The sequence below is a fragment of the Lonchura striata genome, chromosome 2, assembly GCF_050655825.1.
Source record: "Lonchura striata isolate lonStrDom1 chromosome 2, ASM5065582v1, whole genome shotgun sequence".
NCBI lineage: Eukaryota > Metazoa > Chordata > Aves > Passeriformes > Estrildidae > Lonchura > Lonchura striata.
Genome location: NC_140704.1, coordinates 89,631,551 through 89,652,896, shown reverse-complemented (window position 1 = coordinate 89,652,896; position 21,346 = coordinate 89,631,551). Strand labels below are relative to the sequence as shown.

The 21,346-nt window shown below is 38.4% G+C and overlaps 1 protein-coding gene across 5 annotated transcripts in view; it reads right to left on the bottom strand.

Annotated features, from left to right (window-relative positions):
- The window catches only part of VSTM2A (V-set and transmembrane domain containing 2A), a 43,441-nt gene extending 23,885 nt beyond the window's left edge, over positions 1-19,556 (bottom strand). Inside the window, exons 1-4 of one of the 5 annotated variants that reach the window (XM_085571765.1) lie at positions 19,005-19,556; positions 16,544-16,710; positions 15,305-15,355; positions 11,598-11,934 (exon numbers count right to left, since the gene is read on the bottom strand). In XM_085571765.1, the coding sequence (XP_085427891.1) occupies positions 11,598-11,934; positions 15,305-15,355; positions 16,544-16,710; positions 19,005-19,083 (634 nt within the window). In that variant the 5' untranslated portion in view covers positions 19,084-19,556. The remainder of the gene's footprint in view (positions 1-11,597; positions 11,935-15,304; positions 15,356-16,543; positions 16,711-19,004) is intronic. The other 4 variants (XM_021546887.4, XM_021546886.4, XM_021546884.4 and 1 more) reach the window with 4 other exon arrangements.
- Positions 19,557-21,346: the final 1,790 nt, after the last annotated feature.

The window sequence follows — 21,346 nt, the reverse complement described above, 5'->3', positions numbered from 1 at the left end:
GTGTACGATGCACAGAGTATTCTCACACAAATAACAGAAGGAATCAGAAAATTCAAAAGCATTTCTTTAGTACTTTACTAAACATATACATTTAGTTAAGGAATCTTTGAGTTTCCTTTAAGTAGTAACCCACTGGTCACAGGAAAGAGTAATGCCTTAGTAGAGACCTTGCTCTGTGCTGACCACTACAGGAGAAATACAACCAGTCACACAAAAATTCATCCCAGATTCTCTGTACAGATTATATTAGGCCAAAATATTAACACATGCATTTCAGAGACATATATTTGGGCTGTGCTGGGTATGAGATAATTTTGTTGTTCTACTGATTTCTGAAATGACAGAGCTCTTGAAACCTTGGAAGTTTCATTTTTAAGGAATTTGTGCTGAGGTTTTCCATCTTTAAATGCCTGGTTTTGCAACATTTAGTTTTGCTTTATACTGCTAGACTTGAAATACTCTTCTTGTCAGCCCCAACTGAACCCAGACAAAGTCATAATTTTGCATTATTTCCAGGAAAAGTAAGTAAAAGTTCATGTGATATCTGTCTTAATTTTACTGGGGACATTAATGAACCATAAGATTACTTGGAGGATATTTGCAGTTTTATTTCCATAAAGACAGGTAAAACCAAGTATGACTGATTTTCTTTGAAGCTTTATTTGAATATGTCTCACACAGGTTTTCAATAAATAGATTCTTTCCCTCTGGCCTGCCAATTTCTATCATTCTTATTCCTCTGAATTGCAGAAATGCCTATTGTGTATATCTGTTCCATAGTGATGGGATAAATATACCCACACTAAGGAAGAATTTTTCTTATCCACAAATGTAAAATCCCCCTTTCTCTCTTTGGGGGAATGACTTCTCCACTGTGTTTTAGGGCTCAGTTGTCTGTGTTTAATTTTGGGGAACTGAATGACTGAATGAAGTTGAGCAGCAAGTATTCATATTCAATGGAGGGCCCTTTTTTTAGGCTTTTACTCCTTTTTTCTCAATTGGCTGTACAGTAATCAGCTTAAAATAATGTGATTTGTTCATCACATACTGCAGAGGGCAAATGAATTTGTCTCACACACCAGAAATTTAGAACAGGTTATGTATTGAATTTCCCTGAAGTCTACTTAGGTGCTGCATTCAGCATGAAGCTCTGTTTATCTGATGCCTATTCCTTTTCTGTTAATGATGCCCAGAAGAGAAAATGAGAAAGAGAAGTGGGATTTTAGATGTATGATTAATCCTTAGCTTTTACTAGATAAGGCACTCTGAGGTGTTCAGTCTTGTAATGGGGAAAAAAACCCAAAACTTTCCAACCCTAAACAGAGGAGAGAATTCTCCCAGAAATCTGAGCCATAATTTCTGGAGCCCTTTGTGGGCTAAGGCAGGTCACAGGCTTTACCTTGCTGCCAGCTACACCTCAGGTCATGTTCTAATGCAAACTTGAAATGGAAACACTTGGAAAAGAAAAAACCAGAGGAGACTTCAAATATTGGTAGCATGTAGGGAAAATTATACTTGGTTTCAGGCAGTGGTCCAGAACAAGACATAACAAAACTATAAAAGGACAACAGATAGCAGTATGAAAGGAGAAGCAAAGAGGAGTGGGACTTTGAATAACTTCTTCATTTTCACAATTCCTAGATGGACAGAAGTAGAATTAAGGGTATACTGGTGTGAAATAAACTTGAATTTTACATGCTACATCACTTCTACACATCACTATATTCATTTTACACCACTTTCTACATTATTCCTGGCATTAACTCCTACCTAGAGAAATATTTAATTCTTGTTATTTTTGTATTTCTACTAGAACATATCTGAGAGTCGTCATTCCCTGTTTAATTCTTTAAAAAGTGCTCTTGTTCATATCTCATTTTTAAGCCTCATGAGTAGACCCAGGCTTCCTAATTGGGCCATCATGAACTATGAAGAAGCTAAGAGAATATCTAATGTCTTTCTCAAAGATGAAAATGAGATCACCAAAATGATTCAACCCTGTCATCCTTTTGCCTTGAACAGACAGGAGGGAGGTGTAAGATCATTAAACATATAATTAAAATGGGCAGTTCATCAGCATTTATAGATGTTTGTACTCTTCTGATGAAAATAGTCAAAAGTGATTGCTGAGTTTGAACACAGCTTTTCAGAAAGATTAAATGGATAGTGTACTTGATATAGCCAATTTCGCCACCTTCCCTGACTTTCTCAGGAGAATCACATTCTGCCTACAGTCACAAATGTCCAAACATCAGCTATTTGTAACAGACATACTATTTCTCTTCCTTCCCTTAGCAGGTGCAACTTTGGACTTCCAAAGTTTTAAAATCTTTTCGCATGTGTAAGTAAAGCATTGACTTCAGCTGTTTCTATTTCAGTGAGAGAATACTTTTTGGGAAAATGGCTGCTGAAAGAGGTGTTTGCATATAGTCTATGAAATATCAGTGTTAGCTATTTAAATAAAACTTGTGTGAGAAGCAGTCCAGGAAACAATGCCTATTGCACTAGTTCAAAGATGAGGGGGGAGGGTTGAAAGCTTATCCAAATGCAATTGATAATTTTTATTGCTTCAGAACAACTGGTAGTAGGTTTTTTGACTGCTCTTATCAGCACTGGGTACTTCTCCCTCTCACTCTTCTCTTTCATCCTATCTCTTAAAACCACAGATAAGAAATATCTTAGACCTTTTTTTAAGTGTGACAGAAAAAACATAAATTGTGTCATTTGTATTTATCTGTATGAAATGGCTGATTCTAAAGCAAATGCAGTTTTATTTGACTGTTCTGTGGTAACTCATCCTCATAGTTTATATCGTCATTCTACTTTCATATCGTTATGCCCTCTACTGAATGAAGGTGGAATTTAGGCTGTTAACAAAAATGCTTGAACTGACTTTCTTTTTGTAGCCAGCTTGTGCTGCTGTAACTAAACATGCCTCCAACACAAACTGCTCAGCATTTTTGTAATGTGCATATAAATTTGTATATATATTTGATATACACCACATTTAATTAAACAGTAAATAGAGCCATTCTTGAAAGATACCATAAAGTTACAACAGGACTTTTATTTGAAGGAAAAGAGAATTGCACTCGTCCTTTTACCCTTTTGCTTTTTGTATCTCATTAATTTATTCATCTCTTGGAAAGAAAATTTAAGTGGGTGATACTTAATATTACACTATTATCTTCAACAGCACTGTCATGAAAAACATATGCAAAGAAGGTATTATAACACAGACAGAATTAAAAATCTGATTTTTTGATAATATTTCAATATATGATGTGCAGTTCCCCTTTTCTCATTTTTTACACCTGACACTCAGGCTTATGTTTGACATACAGTCAACACGGTCCCCTGTTTATGTCATTTATATAAGAACTATTTTCATGAAATTAATCTACATTTCCACTGCATGAGTGTGTTTTCTTCTGACTGATTCCTAGATAGCAAGTGTTTTGAGGCAGAGACCATTCCTCTGATCCTTTGTTTGCCTGGTGAATAATGCAGCTGTTACAGAGATTAGAACAATGTCTCTGACTAACAGAAGGTGCCTCTGTCTAAGAGCTATGACTCACAAATTTTTAATGGGTTTAGCTGGAGCAGTTTAAGATGATAGTGCCTCCATCTCTCTGCCTCCCCCTCTTATGGAAATCAAATCCCCAATAGTAAAAGTGATACAAGCAAACCTCATGCCATCTCTTCACCTATCTCAATTTAAGAGCCGTCTTTTAGTTTAACATCTGTCATTGATGCCTTTATGGCAATACAGAGGCTTGACACTGTGAACTAGGAAAGCTGAGCATGGGCACGTACTTCCTCCTGCCATCTAGATTTGGGACAATAACTTCTGATTGGAGAAAGACAAATACTTTCTCTGGCAATGTTTTAAACTGCTAGAGCTAAACCAGTGTTCACAATCCAAAGCCTTCACCCTTGGTATTTTTGTTTTGCAAATTTAAAAAAAAAAAAAAAAAGATGCAAATAAAAATAATTTTAAAAATCACTCCTACAACCACAGTACATTAGTTTGAAAATGGTGGACTGTAAGAATGAGGCTCCAAAATATTTGGCCAAATACATCTGAGATGTAGGATCAGTCATAACCATTAAATATCATTAATCAATATTCAAAGACTCTTCAGGTAAAAGATGGTCACTAAATGGTAAATATTAAAAGTATGGTAATAATTCACAAAAGTACAAAATAGGTAATTGACGTGTTATCTTGTCAGCATTTCAGACAGGCACTAACCTATGTAGTCATATTAATTATAATTCTACAAAAGGGCCTTGCACCCTTTGAATGTATGGCTCCCTGTGAGACCTACTGCTAGTTCTTGGTTTCATGATTGATTTATTGTTGCTCCTTGACAAAATATCTTGTCTTTTCAAATTTTTCTTTCAGTGGCACAGAATGGAGATGGATGCACTGTCTTCTGTAGCCTTGTTGAAGTAATTTTTATAATCCTTATAGTTCCGTGGCTGTGATTTGGTGGCCAAAATCCTCAGTCACTGTCACAGGAAAAACAGCAGCTAAGGTAATAACAGCAGTAAAAGCAGGCAGAATAAGTAGCATCCAGACTTTTTCTTTGCATTTTTGTTGGTTGATGAACACACAGATTGAATGTTTGAAGCTCTGTAAATGGGGCTGTGCAACTAGCTTTCACAATTTTATTCACAGAAAATTAGGCAGGTTTTTTCAAGATAGTAGCATTCGTGAGTAGGTGGGGGATCAAACTTCAGTGAGATGGATCTGATTAGAACACCCACACACAGACAGGCTAACAATTTGCACTGCCAAAAAGTACAGTGGCAACTTCCTCATGATAGGGTAAAATGGAGTTTGGAGCACTCTTCTCAAGGAATGCAGCAAGATCATTAGATTCTCTTCAAGTACCATCCAGCTTTATCATCAACAAAGAATTTATTATTACTCTAGCATAAATACAGTAACAGTCTTGGAATATCTTTAAAGTTTTAAATTATTTAATAAAATATAAAATCCTTCTCTATGGAATAAGAATATACTGATATTGTTGAGCTTTCTAGCTAGTCTAGACTAAGATTTCAAAGAGAAATACTAGAAAAAAGTTGATCAAAGGTGAAGAAAAAGCACACAGAAAAGAACTGAAGCAACAAAACCCACCATCAAGAATGCCCTCTCCCTCTGAATCTGTGAGCTGAAAAGAGCAGTTTTCAGATGTTTTCCTTCCCTTCATTCAGTTCCCAGAAACCTTCACTGTCCTAAACTTTATCAGCTGGTACAAGCAGAGCAAAGCTTCAATTCTTCCTGTAATTAACTCTCACATAATGAGTAGAGGAGAATTCATCTTCATCCTCATCCTTTAGCCAAATTTATTTGCTATTTTAGATGAATGGCATCCTTTAGACTTCAGCAGAGTTGTATCCATTCCAGCCAGCAGATAATTGCACCCATTCTTTTCCATTTTATGTGATGCAAAGGTTTTTCATAATGAAGTAGGACACCATAGAAGGTAAATTTCCTGCTTGTCATCTGAAAAAAGTGAAAATATCCTCTGCTTTGCTGTATATCTGTCATGTAACAAATGGGTTGTGTTCTGAAGCAAGGAAATCCCATCAGTTACTTCAAGAGCAGGCCCTGTCACATATGCTGCAATCTCTGGTGACCCAGTGCAATCTGTCTGATTGTGAAGCAATGAAAAGCAATTTGAGTGAGCTGACAAACAAATCATACACAACTTCACCCCCACCCTTTCTTTTTCTCTCTTCTTCCTTTATTTTCTTCTCTTTGTTTACTGAATGTGTGCCCACCTGCAATCATTCCAGTAGTACCTACTAAAGAAAGTTGTATCAGGCATGTAGAAGAGAACTAAAATTCTGCTACTCTGAGAGCTCTTGAGTGGTCTCTTAACAGAGCTTTGTATATGAATTTTGTTCTAAACATGAGGTTAGTCTGAAAAGTTTATTTTTAAGCAGCTAAATGAAAGGAAGATATATGATTATGTGCATATATAGCAATGACAGACAGTGAAACACACTGCTAATGTTACTAAAATAATAGGAAAGATCTCAGTATATGTGTATTATATAAACTACAATGTAGATGGGTAAAGGGTAACATTATCTTCTTAGATTTTGTACATTTAGTTACAATTGTGTCTCTTCTCCCTGTTTCATGAAAAGCTTCATGAGAAAAAATAACAAATGCAGCATCCAAATACCATCATTTTTACAGATATATGAGTTCCAGTGATGCTGTAATATATTTAACAACGAATCCCAAATATTGTCTCAAGAAATTTCAAAAACCATTATTTTCTCTTGTGATTCATTATCAGTGTTTAAGCATGGGCATAACTAAGGTTGAAAATAGTATCTCTGATTTTAGAAAGAATGAAGTATTCAGTCTGGTTATGGGAATGTGGGATTGCACAACTGCTCAAACTTGTAGAACAAAAAAAAGGAAGAAGCAGTGGCTGGTGATTGCTTTCTCTTCTTAATTCCCAAACCTGTGTTTTTATAAGAGGAAAATGAATAGAAATTGCCAGTGGTATAGTATCAGTGACTGGCAAAGGCAATGAAGGATGGCTACAAAAAACAAGTAACATGCTTGTGACAGGAGCTAGAACTGCAGATACACCAGGAAGTTTGTTTCTGGGTCTAGGTGAACTAAGCACTAGGAACAGGATTTTAAGTACTTGTATGCATTTTGTTCTATCACTAAGTACACATATAAGAAATTAAGACGTGGTTTTTTTTAAAAGAAACATAAGGCATTATTGAGTGGATTTTACATATTTTACATTGGAAATCCTTGCCTAAAAAAAATAATGGGTGGAGGGTGGAGGGTTAGCTGCTGTAAAGGTGTTGCTTTTTCAATTACGTTACTCAGAGCACATTAGCACCTCTCAAAAGATGTTTACAGTTTCAAGGTCAAGAGCTAACTAGCTATTAGGGCTACATCAAATAACAAGGTTTGAATTGATTCCATTATTTTGAGAAGCTAAAAGAAGTAGAGCAGCATCTTTTCATGAAGAGGGAATTAAAGTGTATATTTCAAGTAAAAACAGAGGTTGCAGCATATAGGGGTGTAAATTGGAATAATGTTTTTGCAAGCATTTCTGAGAACAGTTGGATAAGGTCCAGAACAAGAAGAACAAAAATGTAATTGGGCTTTTGCTTTCATGAAGTCCAAAGGAAACAGAGACATGACTTTTTACTAAGCCACAATTACAGTAATTGTTGGTGTGTCCCAGATTTATGGGTACTCAGTTTCCAAAACAGTAACTATGAAAGCCAAAGATTCTTTTAGGGAAGAAAGCAGTAATGGTGGCTGTCACCTTGGTGCAGGGTAGAGCAGACATTTTGTTCCTTTGCTTTGAGAGGAGATGGAACATAAATTAAAAAGAATAAAAACACCCCAACATGGAAACTGGTTTATATTCTAAAAGATTCCAAACTGGACATAAAATTAGTGCTTAAAATAGGTTGATGACAAAAGTTTCCTAGATTCCCTAGATAAAAATGGAGACAGGAAGTAATGTCCTCAGATTATCAGCATTAATAGATTGAAGAAAAATATTTTATCCTCTTTTTTTTGCATTCATGCCTGATGATAAGCTTCTCATTGTGATTTATGATGCCAAGAATCCAGGTCATTCTGCCTAGGTAAGTATCACCTTCTCCTTTGAGTTACTTTTCAATCATTCGTTGGAACTCTGCCATCATCACAGGAAGTTTTGGCATGTAGATAGCTTGATAGATGAATTTGTAACTTCATGAAAGAACAAAAAGTTGCTAGAAATGTGCAGAGTCTGTATATAAGCAGGCAGAAAATTGACCTAATTGTCACTTCTTCATTTGTAATTCTCTGAGACTGATCATCTTGAGTCTGAAAAGCAACTAATGGCTTTGAGTGCTTTAACAGAGCATTGGCAGAACAGGAAGAGCTTGGGGGAATATACTCATTCTCTGCACAACAAATTCTTCAGCTGGTTTTGTTGCTATAAATGTTGAGTGATTTGAATGCAGACAGCAGAGTTAGTTTAGATTTGTATCCATGAAACAATGACATTTTCTGCAGCTTGGAGATTATTTAGCTTCCTTTCAGCTGAATTCATTTTAACTCTTGGACCCCATTTAATTCCTTAGAATTGCAGGTTTTGTCATAAGTCTGTACTTTTACCTTTGGACTAAGATAGATTGTTATGAATAATTCAGGAAAAAATATGTCTGTCACTCCACCTGCATAGGATGTTTTTTTGGATGTATGCAGATTACTCTGTCAAATTACTCTGATTCCTATTAAGCTGTGATGGGTTACTTCCTTTGCTGCAGCCCATAATTCTTAAATGAAAGGGTCAAGTTGTGTTGGTTTTGATTTCTGCTTGCCTGACTTTTTTGACTTTGTGTGCTTCTTAGTATATTATATGAAGACTCTGTGGGAGGTGTTCTCATTAGCTATTTCTTCCTGCATTGAATCTCCATTATGCTTACAGTAATAAATATATTTTTTTTACACTCAGATTTTTACACTCAGATAATATTTTTCAGAGCAGTGGAAAATACTGAATGGGCCTTGTAGCACTTTAATTTGTCAGCTGTGGCTATATAGCTCCCTGACAGTTATCACAGATATTCTTACTTTTGAATGAGTAAGAGAATAGCAGAAATATCTGTTCAGTTGGGAAGTGCTGATGTTTTAAAATGGTAGTGACTATAAAATGTTTTTTACAGAGCTACACAGTAAATATCCATTGTTAAGAAATAAAGAAAATTCTGCAGTGTACTTTAGGATACAAGAAGTCATGTAGAGTGTTATCTACATTTTAAAAATATTTTTAGGGACAAAATAGTCATATAATCTGAGTCAGTTTTTCATCTATTAGTAGTTGAGTTCTTCAGCAGTAGCTGAATACAGAATTTCCAATAATTACACAGTGTCATGTTTCCCATTGTTGTAAATGTATTTCACAATAATCTGTGAGCATGGCAGTAAAATTTATTGTTTGCCAATAACTACATACCAGCTCTTTATACTGGAGAATATTTTATACAATTACCTAGGGTTAGTAGTACTTTTCTCTTCCAGCAGTATTGCTGAAGTCAATGTTTTACTCACCATGAACAAACATCACAACGTGTACATCTTTCAAGTACAAATATGTACTTATGTTACATTTGTATTCGAACATGCTTCAAAGTTCTAGGCTGGATTAATACATTGCTTACATATAATGTAATCACACACCAGTCTTGCACATGAATAAATATGGTTTGCATGATGTTAAAGAGGAGAAGACTCTCATTTGTTAAAGTGAGGAGGTTGTGTTGATTCTGTATCTTAAAAAGATAGACTATTAACATCTATGAAATCTCATTTCTGCCTTATTTGAGGTCCCACAACTTATATATCCCCTCCCTCAGTTGAAGTTGCTCCTCTAAGTTAGATAAAGCTAAAAGTCCCCATTTCCTTGTGCTTCTGTGGGTATTTCTATTACTGTAGAAAAACCATAAAATGGAACAGAAATCCAAATCTCACCACAACTGGAAAAGTCAGGCCAAGATATTCTCAAGTAAAGGAAAGCAAATCTTGGTTGTCAACAGTTTAAGTGATGTCTAAAATCTGATATCAAAAATATCACAAATCATTTGTGGAGCAAGTGACCATTAAATTAAAATTGAGTGATTCCTGATACACTTTTAGTTCTTCAGTAGATAAGCTACATGTCTGATAAATGTAGCATTTGTCTGTGCTTGATCATAAAAAATGAACTAATAAACTAAATTATATTTTATCTTTTCAATTTTAAATTTATTTTCATTAGGATTGTCTGTACATGATCTGCATTAATCTTTGCTCAAGTAAATAATTTTTTTTTTTTTTTTTTTTTTTTTTTTTTTTGTAACAGGAACCTTCCATGTAATAACTTACAAGATCTCAAATAAGAAATGTCCAGTAATCAGTCAAGACATTGCTTGGACTAAGGACATAAATAATACTATATAATAAATTATATATCCAAAATGATTTAGTGGATTAGCTGTTTTGTGCACACTTTGGCTGCAATGCAGTATAGTCAGTTGCTACATATTTCATAAACCTCTGACTATTTTAATTAATTTCACATAAGATGGAATAGAAAGCAGAGTTTTCCCTTTATGGAAAAGTCTGGTGCTTTGAAGTGTATAAGTCCAATGGAAAATAAGAAGTGCATATGTTTATCTGAAAGGAAAGCCATGGTAGAATGGTAGTTTTAAATCAAGTGATATATTTATTTTCTTCTAAGAGCTTAGATATTTTCGGAAGAGCTTAAAAATGAAAGTGGCTTCATGTCAGGAAAAGAAAACTGAATGTAACTTACATAAATTTTAAAAAGTTTACACAGAGGTAAAATATTGATAGTATATGCATCACCTTTTTTAACAGCAATAAGAATTTTTATATGAATAATCATATTGTTCCAATCTGTAAGGAAATGCATTTACCTCATAAAAAAGTCTTTCTAACTTTTCTTGCTGTAACTTTGAAGTGATTTCACAACAGGTGTGCTGTGAAATTTGTTGTATTCACAGTTTTTGATTTAACAACATACTAGCAGAAAAATGAGGCATCAGAGTTAATTAGCTTCCATTACGTTTTAAGGTATGCTGTGTTTTTGCACCTTACATTGGCTCTCAGTTTAAATAGAAGTAACACAGAAACCCTTAAACTTGCACAGTTTGTTTTACAGAGGATATTTGATAATTTACATCTCAATTTTTTATTTTGTCCATTTCTCTATTGCCATCATATAGAACTGAACCTCCTGTATATTCATGTACTTTTGCATAACTGTGAATTTTATGATAACAATGTAGAAAGTGAAGACTGATATTGATTATAGGTTATGTATGCAGTGGTGAACAAAATCTCCCCAACAAAATGTATAAAATGCTGATTTCTACATGACAGACAATGGAGGCACTGCCATTTTAACCCTTGATTCAAAGCCAATGATCAAGCACTTGAAGATGACAAACACACTCTCTGAGACACCCATGCTCCTTCTAAAGCCTACACAACAGAGAAACTATCTGGTGTCTCTAAGGTCTGGTTAGATTTAGAAGTCAAGTTTCTTATGAAAATAGGGTTGCCAGTGAAAGTAGATTAATTTTAACAAATCTTGTAGATATAAGTTAGGTGAAATATATAGAGATATAAGTTAGTGTAAAATAACTTAGGAAGAAACACATCTGCATGAGTGTTTTATTTAATTTATCATGCACAGACATCTTAAAATGAGATGAGTTATTCACTGACATGCCCCTGTCTCTCCACACACACTACAGGGAAAAAACTAAGCTTTGATTTGATAGCTAGCCTTAGATAGGTAAAACTGGTAGAGATAAAATCCACATATAGAATTTTAAGGGTTTTTTCTTCTTCTGCTCAGAAATTTATTCTTCATATTTTAGGAAGTAAAGAGATAGCAGGAAGAATAGAACCAGAAGAAGGAGGAACAAATGAGAACCACACTCTCCTAGTCACAATTCCTGGTTACCTTGTTGATTTAGCCTCCTTTTACATGCTGGTATGCAATCAAATGAAAGCTCAAAATGCTTTACCATACCTGATTGTGGACTTTGTTTGGGGATTTTGGCTGCTGCTTCGGGGCTGGAGGTGGCACGTACACGCTGATTGGCAGAATTGTGGATGCTACCTGGGACAGCTGCTGAGATGTTTTTACGAGGTTTCATGTCTTGCAACCACATCGGGGATGCCTCAAAGGCTTGCATTCGCCGGGAGTGGCTGTTAGCATTGACTTTGAGAAATGCCTGGGCCTTGTATTCCTGAAGGTCTCCATAGTTGGCATCGGTCACCCTGCACTCATACAAGCCTTCATCCTTTTTCCTCACTTTTGAAATCTGCAGCTTGTGGGAGATGTCATTCCCTTGTACTTTCACTGTCTGCAAATTTTCCAGGAAAAAAAAAAAAAAAACAAAAAAAACCAAAAAACAAACAAAAAAAAAAAAAAAACAGAGAAAAAGCCACTATCATGAATTCTTTTTTCTTAGGAAAAACTCTATGGGCATAGCACCTATTTACTTGATGGTGTGATTGTGCTTACTGCAGGGAAGTTACATCATGGATGAGTATGGCTAATTTTATCTACGAGGATGCCTGAAATCTTCTTTCCAAATCTGATTAGATAGTTTGCTCTGAAATCTAATTAGCTTCAGAAAAAAACCCCAAACTACCATGTTCATTCCAATTAATTGTTTAAGATCATGAACATTTTTAATGAGCTTTCTTATGTAAACCTAGTATCTGTGTACTTTATTGGTTAAACCTTTCCAGTTAGTTGGCTTTATTGAATAATTCTGTTTCTGAACTAGTGCATTAACAATTTTGTTGGAGATGAAGATTTAAACTACACAAATAACTATTTATTAGATTAGCTTGTACTCTTCACTATATTGAAACTATATTTTGCACTCAGTTTGTCCCCTTCAAGTGTGTCTAAACCTTTGGTATTTTTTTCTGTTAATGATAACAAGACATATTGTGTCAGGTTCTTTTCCCTTGTTTATCTGTATACTTATTAGAAGCACATGTTTAGAATTGTTTTAAAAGTTGTCAGCTAAAAAAAGACTCCTGATTTATTTTTAATTAGTTCTAATATCTGAGGGCAACATAACATATTTTTATTTCTGATAATTAAAACACACATGAGTAAATTATACATCCAGAAATAAGTGATAATTAAGATGCATTGGGAGAAGTTAACACAGATTCCTTTCTGTATGTTCATCACTTAAGAGAATTTATATTTAATTAATTTTCTATTACTCTCTATCTGAATTAATATCTGTTGTCCCACAGGCAGCCAGTTAAAAGGTATTCCATAGAATATAAATCTTCAGCTTTGAAGAACTTTGGAAGGTTCTAAGGTGGTTTACTTCCATCGTTACATAAACATGGACGCAAAGTTTGCCTTGTGTCATATCAGTGACAGCCAATAAGGAGACATCAAGATGATCAATACATGCTAGATCACAAAAATAGAGAACCACTAGATCAAATCTAGACAGATGTTATTGGGGATTGTACAATATATTGCTTCTGACAGCTTGGCCTAATGTGACCAGTGTTGGCAAGGCACCTATTATACCTTCTTGATAAATTGAAGAGCAATACTCATGAATATGTCATTGCTTTAGGGTATTGGATGGACTTTATAGCCTGTTGTGTTGTACCCAGCTCTGAATTTATACTTGGCAAACTGAGTTGAAAGTATAGATTACATACTCACAGGTATAATGTATGCAATATTAATTGCACAGAAAATGCTGGATAGTTATTTAAATCATATTCAATAATAATATATGTCTACTGAACAATTCATGTTCAGCAAAAAGATTAAAGAAGATTCATAGGAATTGAAAGAGGATTGGTAGGTTATATTGTGACTTCATTTGTTCCGGTGCAAAAGCCACAAAATTAACAGTGCTGTATAGCCCTGGTGAAAAACAGAATTGTTTTTGATTTTGTATTTGAAATTTAGAAATTCTTGCAGGTAACATATATGCATGTTTTCACTTTGTGTTGCTTTATCATTTAGAACAGATAGAAATAGTGTCTTTCAGCCTATATCTAAGCATTTAAAAATATTTATTAAATGTACTTTAGTTTTCTCCTCATTATGATAATTTACATTACTACTAATGGAGCTGTGTATGCCTATAAAAAAAGGGCTACATTTGTAAAGAGTAGATAAAAAGTAGATTTAGACAGTAACATAACGTTGACTATTTTTATTACAAATATAAAATAAATGTTTTATGCAAGCTTATAGGAGCACTGTAAATACTTTCTCATTAATCATTATTATACATAATGAAAGAGATTTGTAACTTCAAAGATGAGACAAGCTTTACAGTCTATATTGTGTCTCAGGTCTTGTGGACTACTTCAGGGATTTCAAATGAGCCAGTACTGATAAGGAATGAATTATCTGCTAGCCTTATGTCTAGTAGAGTAGTAGCCAAGGACCACATGTGAGCCTCATTTGTAAGACAGTCTACAAATGCAACTGAAGATATGGTCCATGACACAAAGCATTTCTAGTCGATGGTGAGAAGTATCACAGGAAATATAAGTATGGCTACCATATGTATTGTACTGAACACAGTATACCGGGGTCCTCATTTATAAATCCCCTTCAGCTATACTTAGGTGTACTTTGACCTGATGTAATTATCTAGTTTGTTATTTGTAGGCATCAAAAACAGCAGAGTAAAGGATTTGTCAGAAATTATTCCCTTTATTTGTTGCTGTTTTAAGCTTTACTGGTACTCAAAGCCTTGTCTGCAGCTAAAAAACACTTCCAAAGTGATTATGCCAGAAAAAGGGAAAACCCCTGTGGGCTGAAAGGGAATATTCATGCTGCAGTATCTGCTAAGTATCTGTGTCTTTCCACTGCAGTGAGCACCACACCATCATCCCACCACCAAACATTTTTTTGGGATGCTGAGGGAAAAGGATCGGACTTATTCTGAGGTCAGAAGCAGCCTTCAGGCTGTGCCTGACACAGGACATGAGTTGGCTGTGGAAGGCATCCTTTCCCTGCAGGGAACAGGGGGAACTGAGCAACGCTGCTTTATAATTCTGTTGAGATAATATTCTGGTTTAATCTCTAAGCAGCAGATTGATAACTGGTGTCAAAATCTCACTTTCATAAAACTGAGTCTCTGTTGTCAAGAGTTGAGATTGCTCCCAATGGGGAGGTTTTGTCCAAAGCCTTTCCCAGCTTTCTTTCTGCCAGCAGGTATGGACCTGAGAAAACACCCGTTTAATAAGTTGCACACCCTGCTAAAGGCAAGTCCAGCTTTATGGACAAATTCCAGCCTTAAAACCAACTTTTGAGTGCTAAGGTAGACTCAGCAGTTGCCCAGGGTAAATGGGAACAAGAAATGCAAGGATAGGTGCAGGCTGAATTTTTCACAGGTACAAATAGGTGATGGACTTTGCCTCGACCGTGCTAGTCTGTGCCTCCATGTCCAAGGGTGCAGGGAGAGGGGCTGCATGGGGAATGTCTGTCCTGGCACCCTCTGCCAGGACCGTCAAGGAAGTAGTCAAGGAATTATAGAATCAACTATTTAGATTGGAAAAGACCTCTAAGATCATCGAGTTCAACCGCTGAGCTGCCCAGCTACCCGCAATCTGCGGTGCGGATGGGGAGGAGATGCGGGGCAGGAGCAGACTGGGTGCTCGGAGGCGAGGTGGACCCTCACTGGGGAAGGGACCCCGGCCGGCGGGGACTGCGGCGACACTTACGCTGATCTTCGTGCCGTCGCTGTCCAGGTCCCGCTCGGGCAGGAATTCCACCTGCAGGGAAAGGAGCGCTGCCGTGGGTCTCCGGCCCTCGCCCCGCTCCCGCTCCCGCTCCCGCTCCCGCTCAGCCCCCGCTCCAGCCCCGCCGCGCTGCCCGTGGAGCGGCGCGCCGCGCCTGCCACCTGCGGGCCGCGCCGGGAACAGCCGGGGACGGCCGGGAACAGCCGGGAACGGCCGGGAACGGCCGGACACGGCCGGGAACAGCCGGACACAGCTGGTGACAGCCGGGGCACAGCCGGGGACGGCCGGGCACAGCCGGGGACAGCCACGGAACAGCCGGACACAGCTGGTGACAGCCGGTGACAGCCAGGGACAGCCGGACACAGTCGGGTACAACCAGGGAACAGCCGGGCACGGCCGGGGACAGCCAAGGAACAGCCGGGCACAGCCGGACGCAGCCGGGGACAGCCGGACGCAGCCGGGCACCGCCGGCACGGGCGGCCGAGCGACGCGGACCCTCCGCCCTCCCTCCTCTCATGGGCGTCTTTTGCCGCGCCCGGTGAGGAGATAGCAGCGGCCATAGGGACGAGCATCTCCTATTGGCAGTGAGGGTGGACAGGGCCCTTCTTGTGCCGCTCAGAAGGATGAAATCACGCCGTTGACTGATTTGGGGTTTTTACTTCTTCAGGCTTTACTTCTTTTTCTCCCTGCCTCCCCCGCCCCCTCCTGCGTGTGCCCTCCTGTGGCAGCTGCTTACGGAGTTGGGGCTGCCACCTCGACTGCGCTAGCTGGAAATTGGAAGGCACGTGTAGGATCTTGCCACATGGGAAATACGAAATTCCCACGAGGAACAATCTTTGAACAGCTGCTTTCCAAGGGAGAATGAAATAAGGAAAAGAAACAATAATAATAATAATAATAAAAACTAAAAAGGCAGGGAGGAGGTGTGGGGAAATAGACTTTGGAAACCTGTGTGGTTTTGTGAGCAGCCCTGGCTGCATCATGGAAGTGATAGGTACCAAAGGCACCGACCCCTGAGGTGAGCATTTTCCTCTGCAGTTTCCTGCTCTGTTATTTCATAGTCAAAATTAAGTCCCTAGGGAGATGCAGAACCTCTTTCTGCTCCTTCTTTCTGCTCTTCCCTACTTTCCTTCTCCCCTTTCCTCCCCATCCTTTCTGTAGCATTCTCCAGACAGTTTTATGCCTCCATATCTCCTCCAGTTTTATGCAGAGGATCAGTACCTGAGTGCCTGTCACCTCAGCACCAGCCTCTTGGTCCTCAGCTGCCCGCAGAAACCACCACTGGATTTCAAGGTACACCGAAGTAGAGCCACTTTGGAAAGCACAAGACATCTCCACATTCTGCCCTTCAGTGGCCGTGACATTTCGGGGAAACTCTGTGAATTTTGCTGTAAAACAAATGCATAACAGATTGCTACCTTCTAATAAGTTATGCTCTGCTTCTTGGTTTGTTTTTATTTTTTTTTTTTTATTGTTTCTCCCCTCCCCCCCCCCTTTTTTAAGTTCTCTGTTTTCTTTTATTTTCACACTTTTTTTTTTTTTTTTTTTTTTTTTTTCCCTGAGTGTCCCACACATTATCTCCCCTGGTTTTTCTCACATACAGGTATGTGTTTCCTCCCTTATACACAAATCCATCCTCTTTACACTCTCAATTCTGCTCATGGGAAATGCTATAGATCCCCCTGCTTGCTCCCATGAGCTGGTGAAGTTTCACATAATTAGCTCCAAATATCCTTGGGCAGAATGCAGTATTTCACCAGACTCACTGAGGAATTTTGTACAAGATCATTTTAGGAGAGGAAAAAAATCAGACTGATTTATTGTATTTTGTAGGGCTGAGCTGTAGACCTGTAAATTGTTAAACATTCCACAGCCAGCTGAAGAAGCTATTGGCACAGGCACCTCTGGGTACTCTTCTGAGTGAGTGTTACAATCACTCGTCAAATGTCCTTTTCATAGGTTTTACCTGACTTAGTTACTCAGATTCTGAGAACCTCTGCTTGCATAATCAGACCAAAAATCAATTTACCTTCTGTTTCTCAGTCCCAGCAGATACTTTCTAGAACTAACCTTCATATTTGTATCTCAGTCCTTCAACAGGATCTGCCCATTTCAGTTTACCACTGCTAGGTATAAAAGCTAATGCTGATAGACATTGTCAAAGACATCAGTAATTTTTCAAGTCTCTGTCTTTACTTCCTTCTTATCCTTCCTATCTCTCACTTTAAAATTGTGCAACATAATGAATCATGATAGTCAAGTGAGGGGGTCTGCAGAAAAACAATCTAATAAATAAATGCTGTGTTTCTAGAAGAGGAAAAACTGGAAAGACTCTGCAATGTCACTTTCTGTTATGAATAGCTACAGATTGACTAGAGCATATCTGAAGGAAATGTGATGCAAAAGAAATATTGCTCCCTGTCTCCTCCCCTCTTCCCCTCTCTTTATACAGTCTTCCTAGCCAGCCTGGAATTGGTGGGATAATTTGGTAACCAGTGTTACTTCTCTTTACCCTTACATCTGCACCTGGCAACATATACTTTCAAAGCTGCTAGCTTTATATTCCACGGTGCCCCTTTATCAGACCTCCGCCCCACCAGCCAGCCATTGCTAGTCACCGACTTAAACTGCCAAAAAAGGACCGTACATTTTGCGTGTTAGGTGCTAGTAAGTTTGTTTTGGGGTTTCTTTTCGGTTTGCTCCTTCTCTCCCCTCCTGGTCTGTAGGGTGAGCGGCGTGGGGACACGGAGGGGAATGCTGCCGGCATCCTCCGGGATGCCGCGGGGAGCTGCGGGCTGGGAGGGCGAGCAGGGGCGGCAGGCAGGGGGCGGCGGGAGCGGGCGGGGGGCGGCGGGCTCGGGCAGCGGGGGCAGCGGGCAGCGGGCAGCGGGCAGCGGGCAGCGGTCGGGATCTGTCCGTGGTGCTGACGGCGGCGCCGCAGCCCCGGGGTCCCGAACAGCCGGCTCCTGCAGCGCCGGGGCTGCTTGAAATGCAAGGCGCGCCTTTCGGCGGAGAGGGAGGGAGGAAGGCGACAAGGGTGGGGGAGGTATTCAAAGAAGTCGATTTTCTCTCTCTCTCTCTCTTTTTTTTTTTTTTTTTTTTTTTTTTTTTTTTTTTTTAATGGAGGTAGAGTGGTAGAAATACACATAGTCACGGAATAGGAATGAAGGTCTGACTCTGAGGATTGCAGGATAACAAGAGAGGAAAGGGAAAGCAGCACAAAAGGAGACTGCAATATTTTAAGAGAAGCAGTAGGTTTAGCCAGCCGGTACATGGTCTGATTGCAATAATTATGCATGCACGGGTAGGTGTTTATTGTATGCAAACATGCCTCGATAACAACATGCACAACTCAAACACATGCATGTCCATTCCCCAGCACCCCTTCACTCTTCTGCAAGGTGCCTGCTATTTCCCTCTTTGCATTTGGGTAAAGGAAGCCTTTTATACTTCTACTTTGGGGAAACTTCTCACTTCTTTTCCTATTTACAGGCAATTTTTTCTGTACAAACTAAATGTAGACCTGATGCTTGGTGTCCTCACCTCTTACACATTTTCATTGTTTTCCTTATTTTCTCCTTTCTTCCTTCTTCCCCCCCCCCCCCCCCCCCCCAGTTCTGTTCTCAGTCTGTTTTAGCATAGCAAACCAGACACACACATATTTGACAATAAGTGATCTTACCTTGGGTAGAAAGTCCTTGTTGAATATACATAACTGAAAAGAAAATGAATCCAATATAAGCTAAAAAGATCCCCATCATTCCAAGATGAAGAAGTCACATCAGGAAAAAAAGAACCAAAAAAACCACAGCCAAAGGTGTCCTCAGAAAAGAGAGAACTGATATATAAGTGTATGTATGTATTTCAAATATCTGAACAGAAAGAAATTTGCAATGTTACTAAAAGGCTCTGTATTGTAGACCTGGCTGCGACACTGGCAGCATTCTGCTGCTCAGTGGAGTCTTTTTCTTTGAGAAGAGCGAGTATTGCAATACAGTGTGGCTCAGACGAGCTGTCTCAGGCGCTGTGTTGCTTGAAGTCCAGATACAGACTAAAAAAACACAAACCGTAGAAAAGTGGGTATCAGCTGCCTTCTGTGCCTTTTTTCAGCTACCTGGCAGCTTCGTCCAACGTCAGCTCTTGCTGCTCAGGATGGCGTGATGACTGCCCTCCCTACACACTGATCCAGCTTGGGAAGAGAGGAGTAGGGGAAGGAAAGGGGGGGGCAGGGGTGGGGGGAAAGAAGTCTACTGTGCTTGTATTGCTACAACTTTTCCTTCTAATGGCTGCGATAATGCCTTTAACCCTTGCTTCTCCCTCCTCATATTCTACACCTCTACCTGCTCTAACTTCTACTGCCTCTGATGCTGGGCTAAATCTGTGGGGTTTTTTGGTGGGTTTGTTTTTTTCGTTTGTTTCTTTGGGGTTTCGGGGTTTTTCTTTTTGAATAGTGTACTGCTTATGACAGAGGGAGCTTTTATGGTACTGATATAATCTTTGGTCTTTCAACCCAAACCACTCAGTGGCTAAAAGGGCAATGCAGTGGTTTGATTTTTGGTGAGTTAAGCTGTTTCTGTTTTCTCCTTTTTCTTTCCCTGTTACAGGATCTGAGGAGAAAACAGTTCCTCAGTAATTCTATCGCACTTGCTACTGCCTGCTCCAAGTAACTATGCTTCTAGCATCTTATATTAAAATTACTTCATTTTGTCTTCAAAGGCAAATAAAGAAGATGATACTTAGAGTGTGCTTAGGTTGAATTATACACATTCCTACAGAAAAATAACCAGATAAAAATGTATTTTCATATCTTACAGATTACTCACATTAATGTATATATTTATGTACACTAGAGAAGATGTTTACAGTATATTAAAGAATGCTTCCTCCTGCAGTGAATCTTTTCTTCCTTGTTCCCTGTTTTCTGTCTATGTATATTAATAATGTTCAGATAAGAGAGTAACCTTGACTGTGTTATGGGTATTCAAAACACCCTGAAACACATCTGCACTGAGAGAAGTTCTCTCAGGCTGAAATCACCCTGCTGCTTGCAGTAAGAAGCCATCTAGAAAGTGCTTGTTGCACTAAGCAATCACCAAATACCTTCTGAAGGCAGAGACAAAGATTAAATAGAAACTGAAAAGAGTACCAGATAATCACTCAGACTGCCAAATAGTTGAACTTAACTGCTAATCACAAACTAAAAAAAGCTACAACATGGTACCAAATTAGGAGAATTTTATCTGCACAAGCAGTATGTTTTTCTGGAACAGGACAGGTTCTGTCATTCCTGGCAATGGGAGTGCAGTAGTTGCACAATGGCACAAAATGCAACTTTCACCTTACTGCACTAGCCAAATTATTGCATACAAAACACCTGACATAGCTGCAGAGATCTCTTTCACAGAACTAATGATATCTGATTGAAGAACAATCTTTTTGTTACAATTTTAGCTCTTCCTTTTTTTCTTTTTCATAATTGTGTGAGTTCCCATTTTTATTTATGATGATAAGGGAGCCATTTCTTGATGGCAATAGCCTATTGCACTCATGTCATAACTTAAGCTTAGAAAAAATTCTGAGTAAAAAATTAATACCATAAATCAAATATAATTTAAATTATTAAAATGATCCCCCTAATGAGAAAACAATTGTGTTACTTGAAAGATTTCCTATTAGCACAGAGATTTAATTATTTTAAAGGAGGTCATGATGGGTATATTCAAAACCAATGAAAGCCTGTTAAACAAAAGAGAAGCACCAGTCTTGAAAGGTGGTAGACCTAAATTATCTGAAATAGTCAAGGTTTATCAGTTATTCAGTGATTAAATACACACTATAGCGTTTTTTACAGGTTCAGATGGTGAAAGTTTCAATAATTTCCATAAAAGGACTCAGTTCCTTTTCAGATGGGTTGCCAAAATCCTAACTCACTCCTGAAAATGAAGGCTGATTATAGGATTCACTTCAAACCCATGTACGTCATCAGTAATCAGTTGAAATTAAAAATTAGAGACATATTATCAG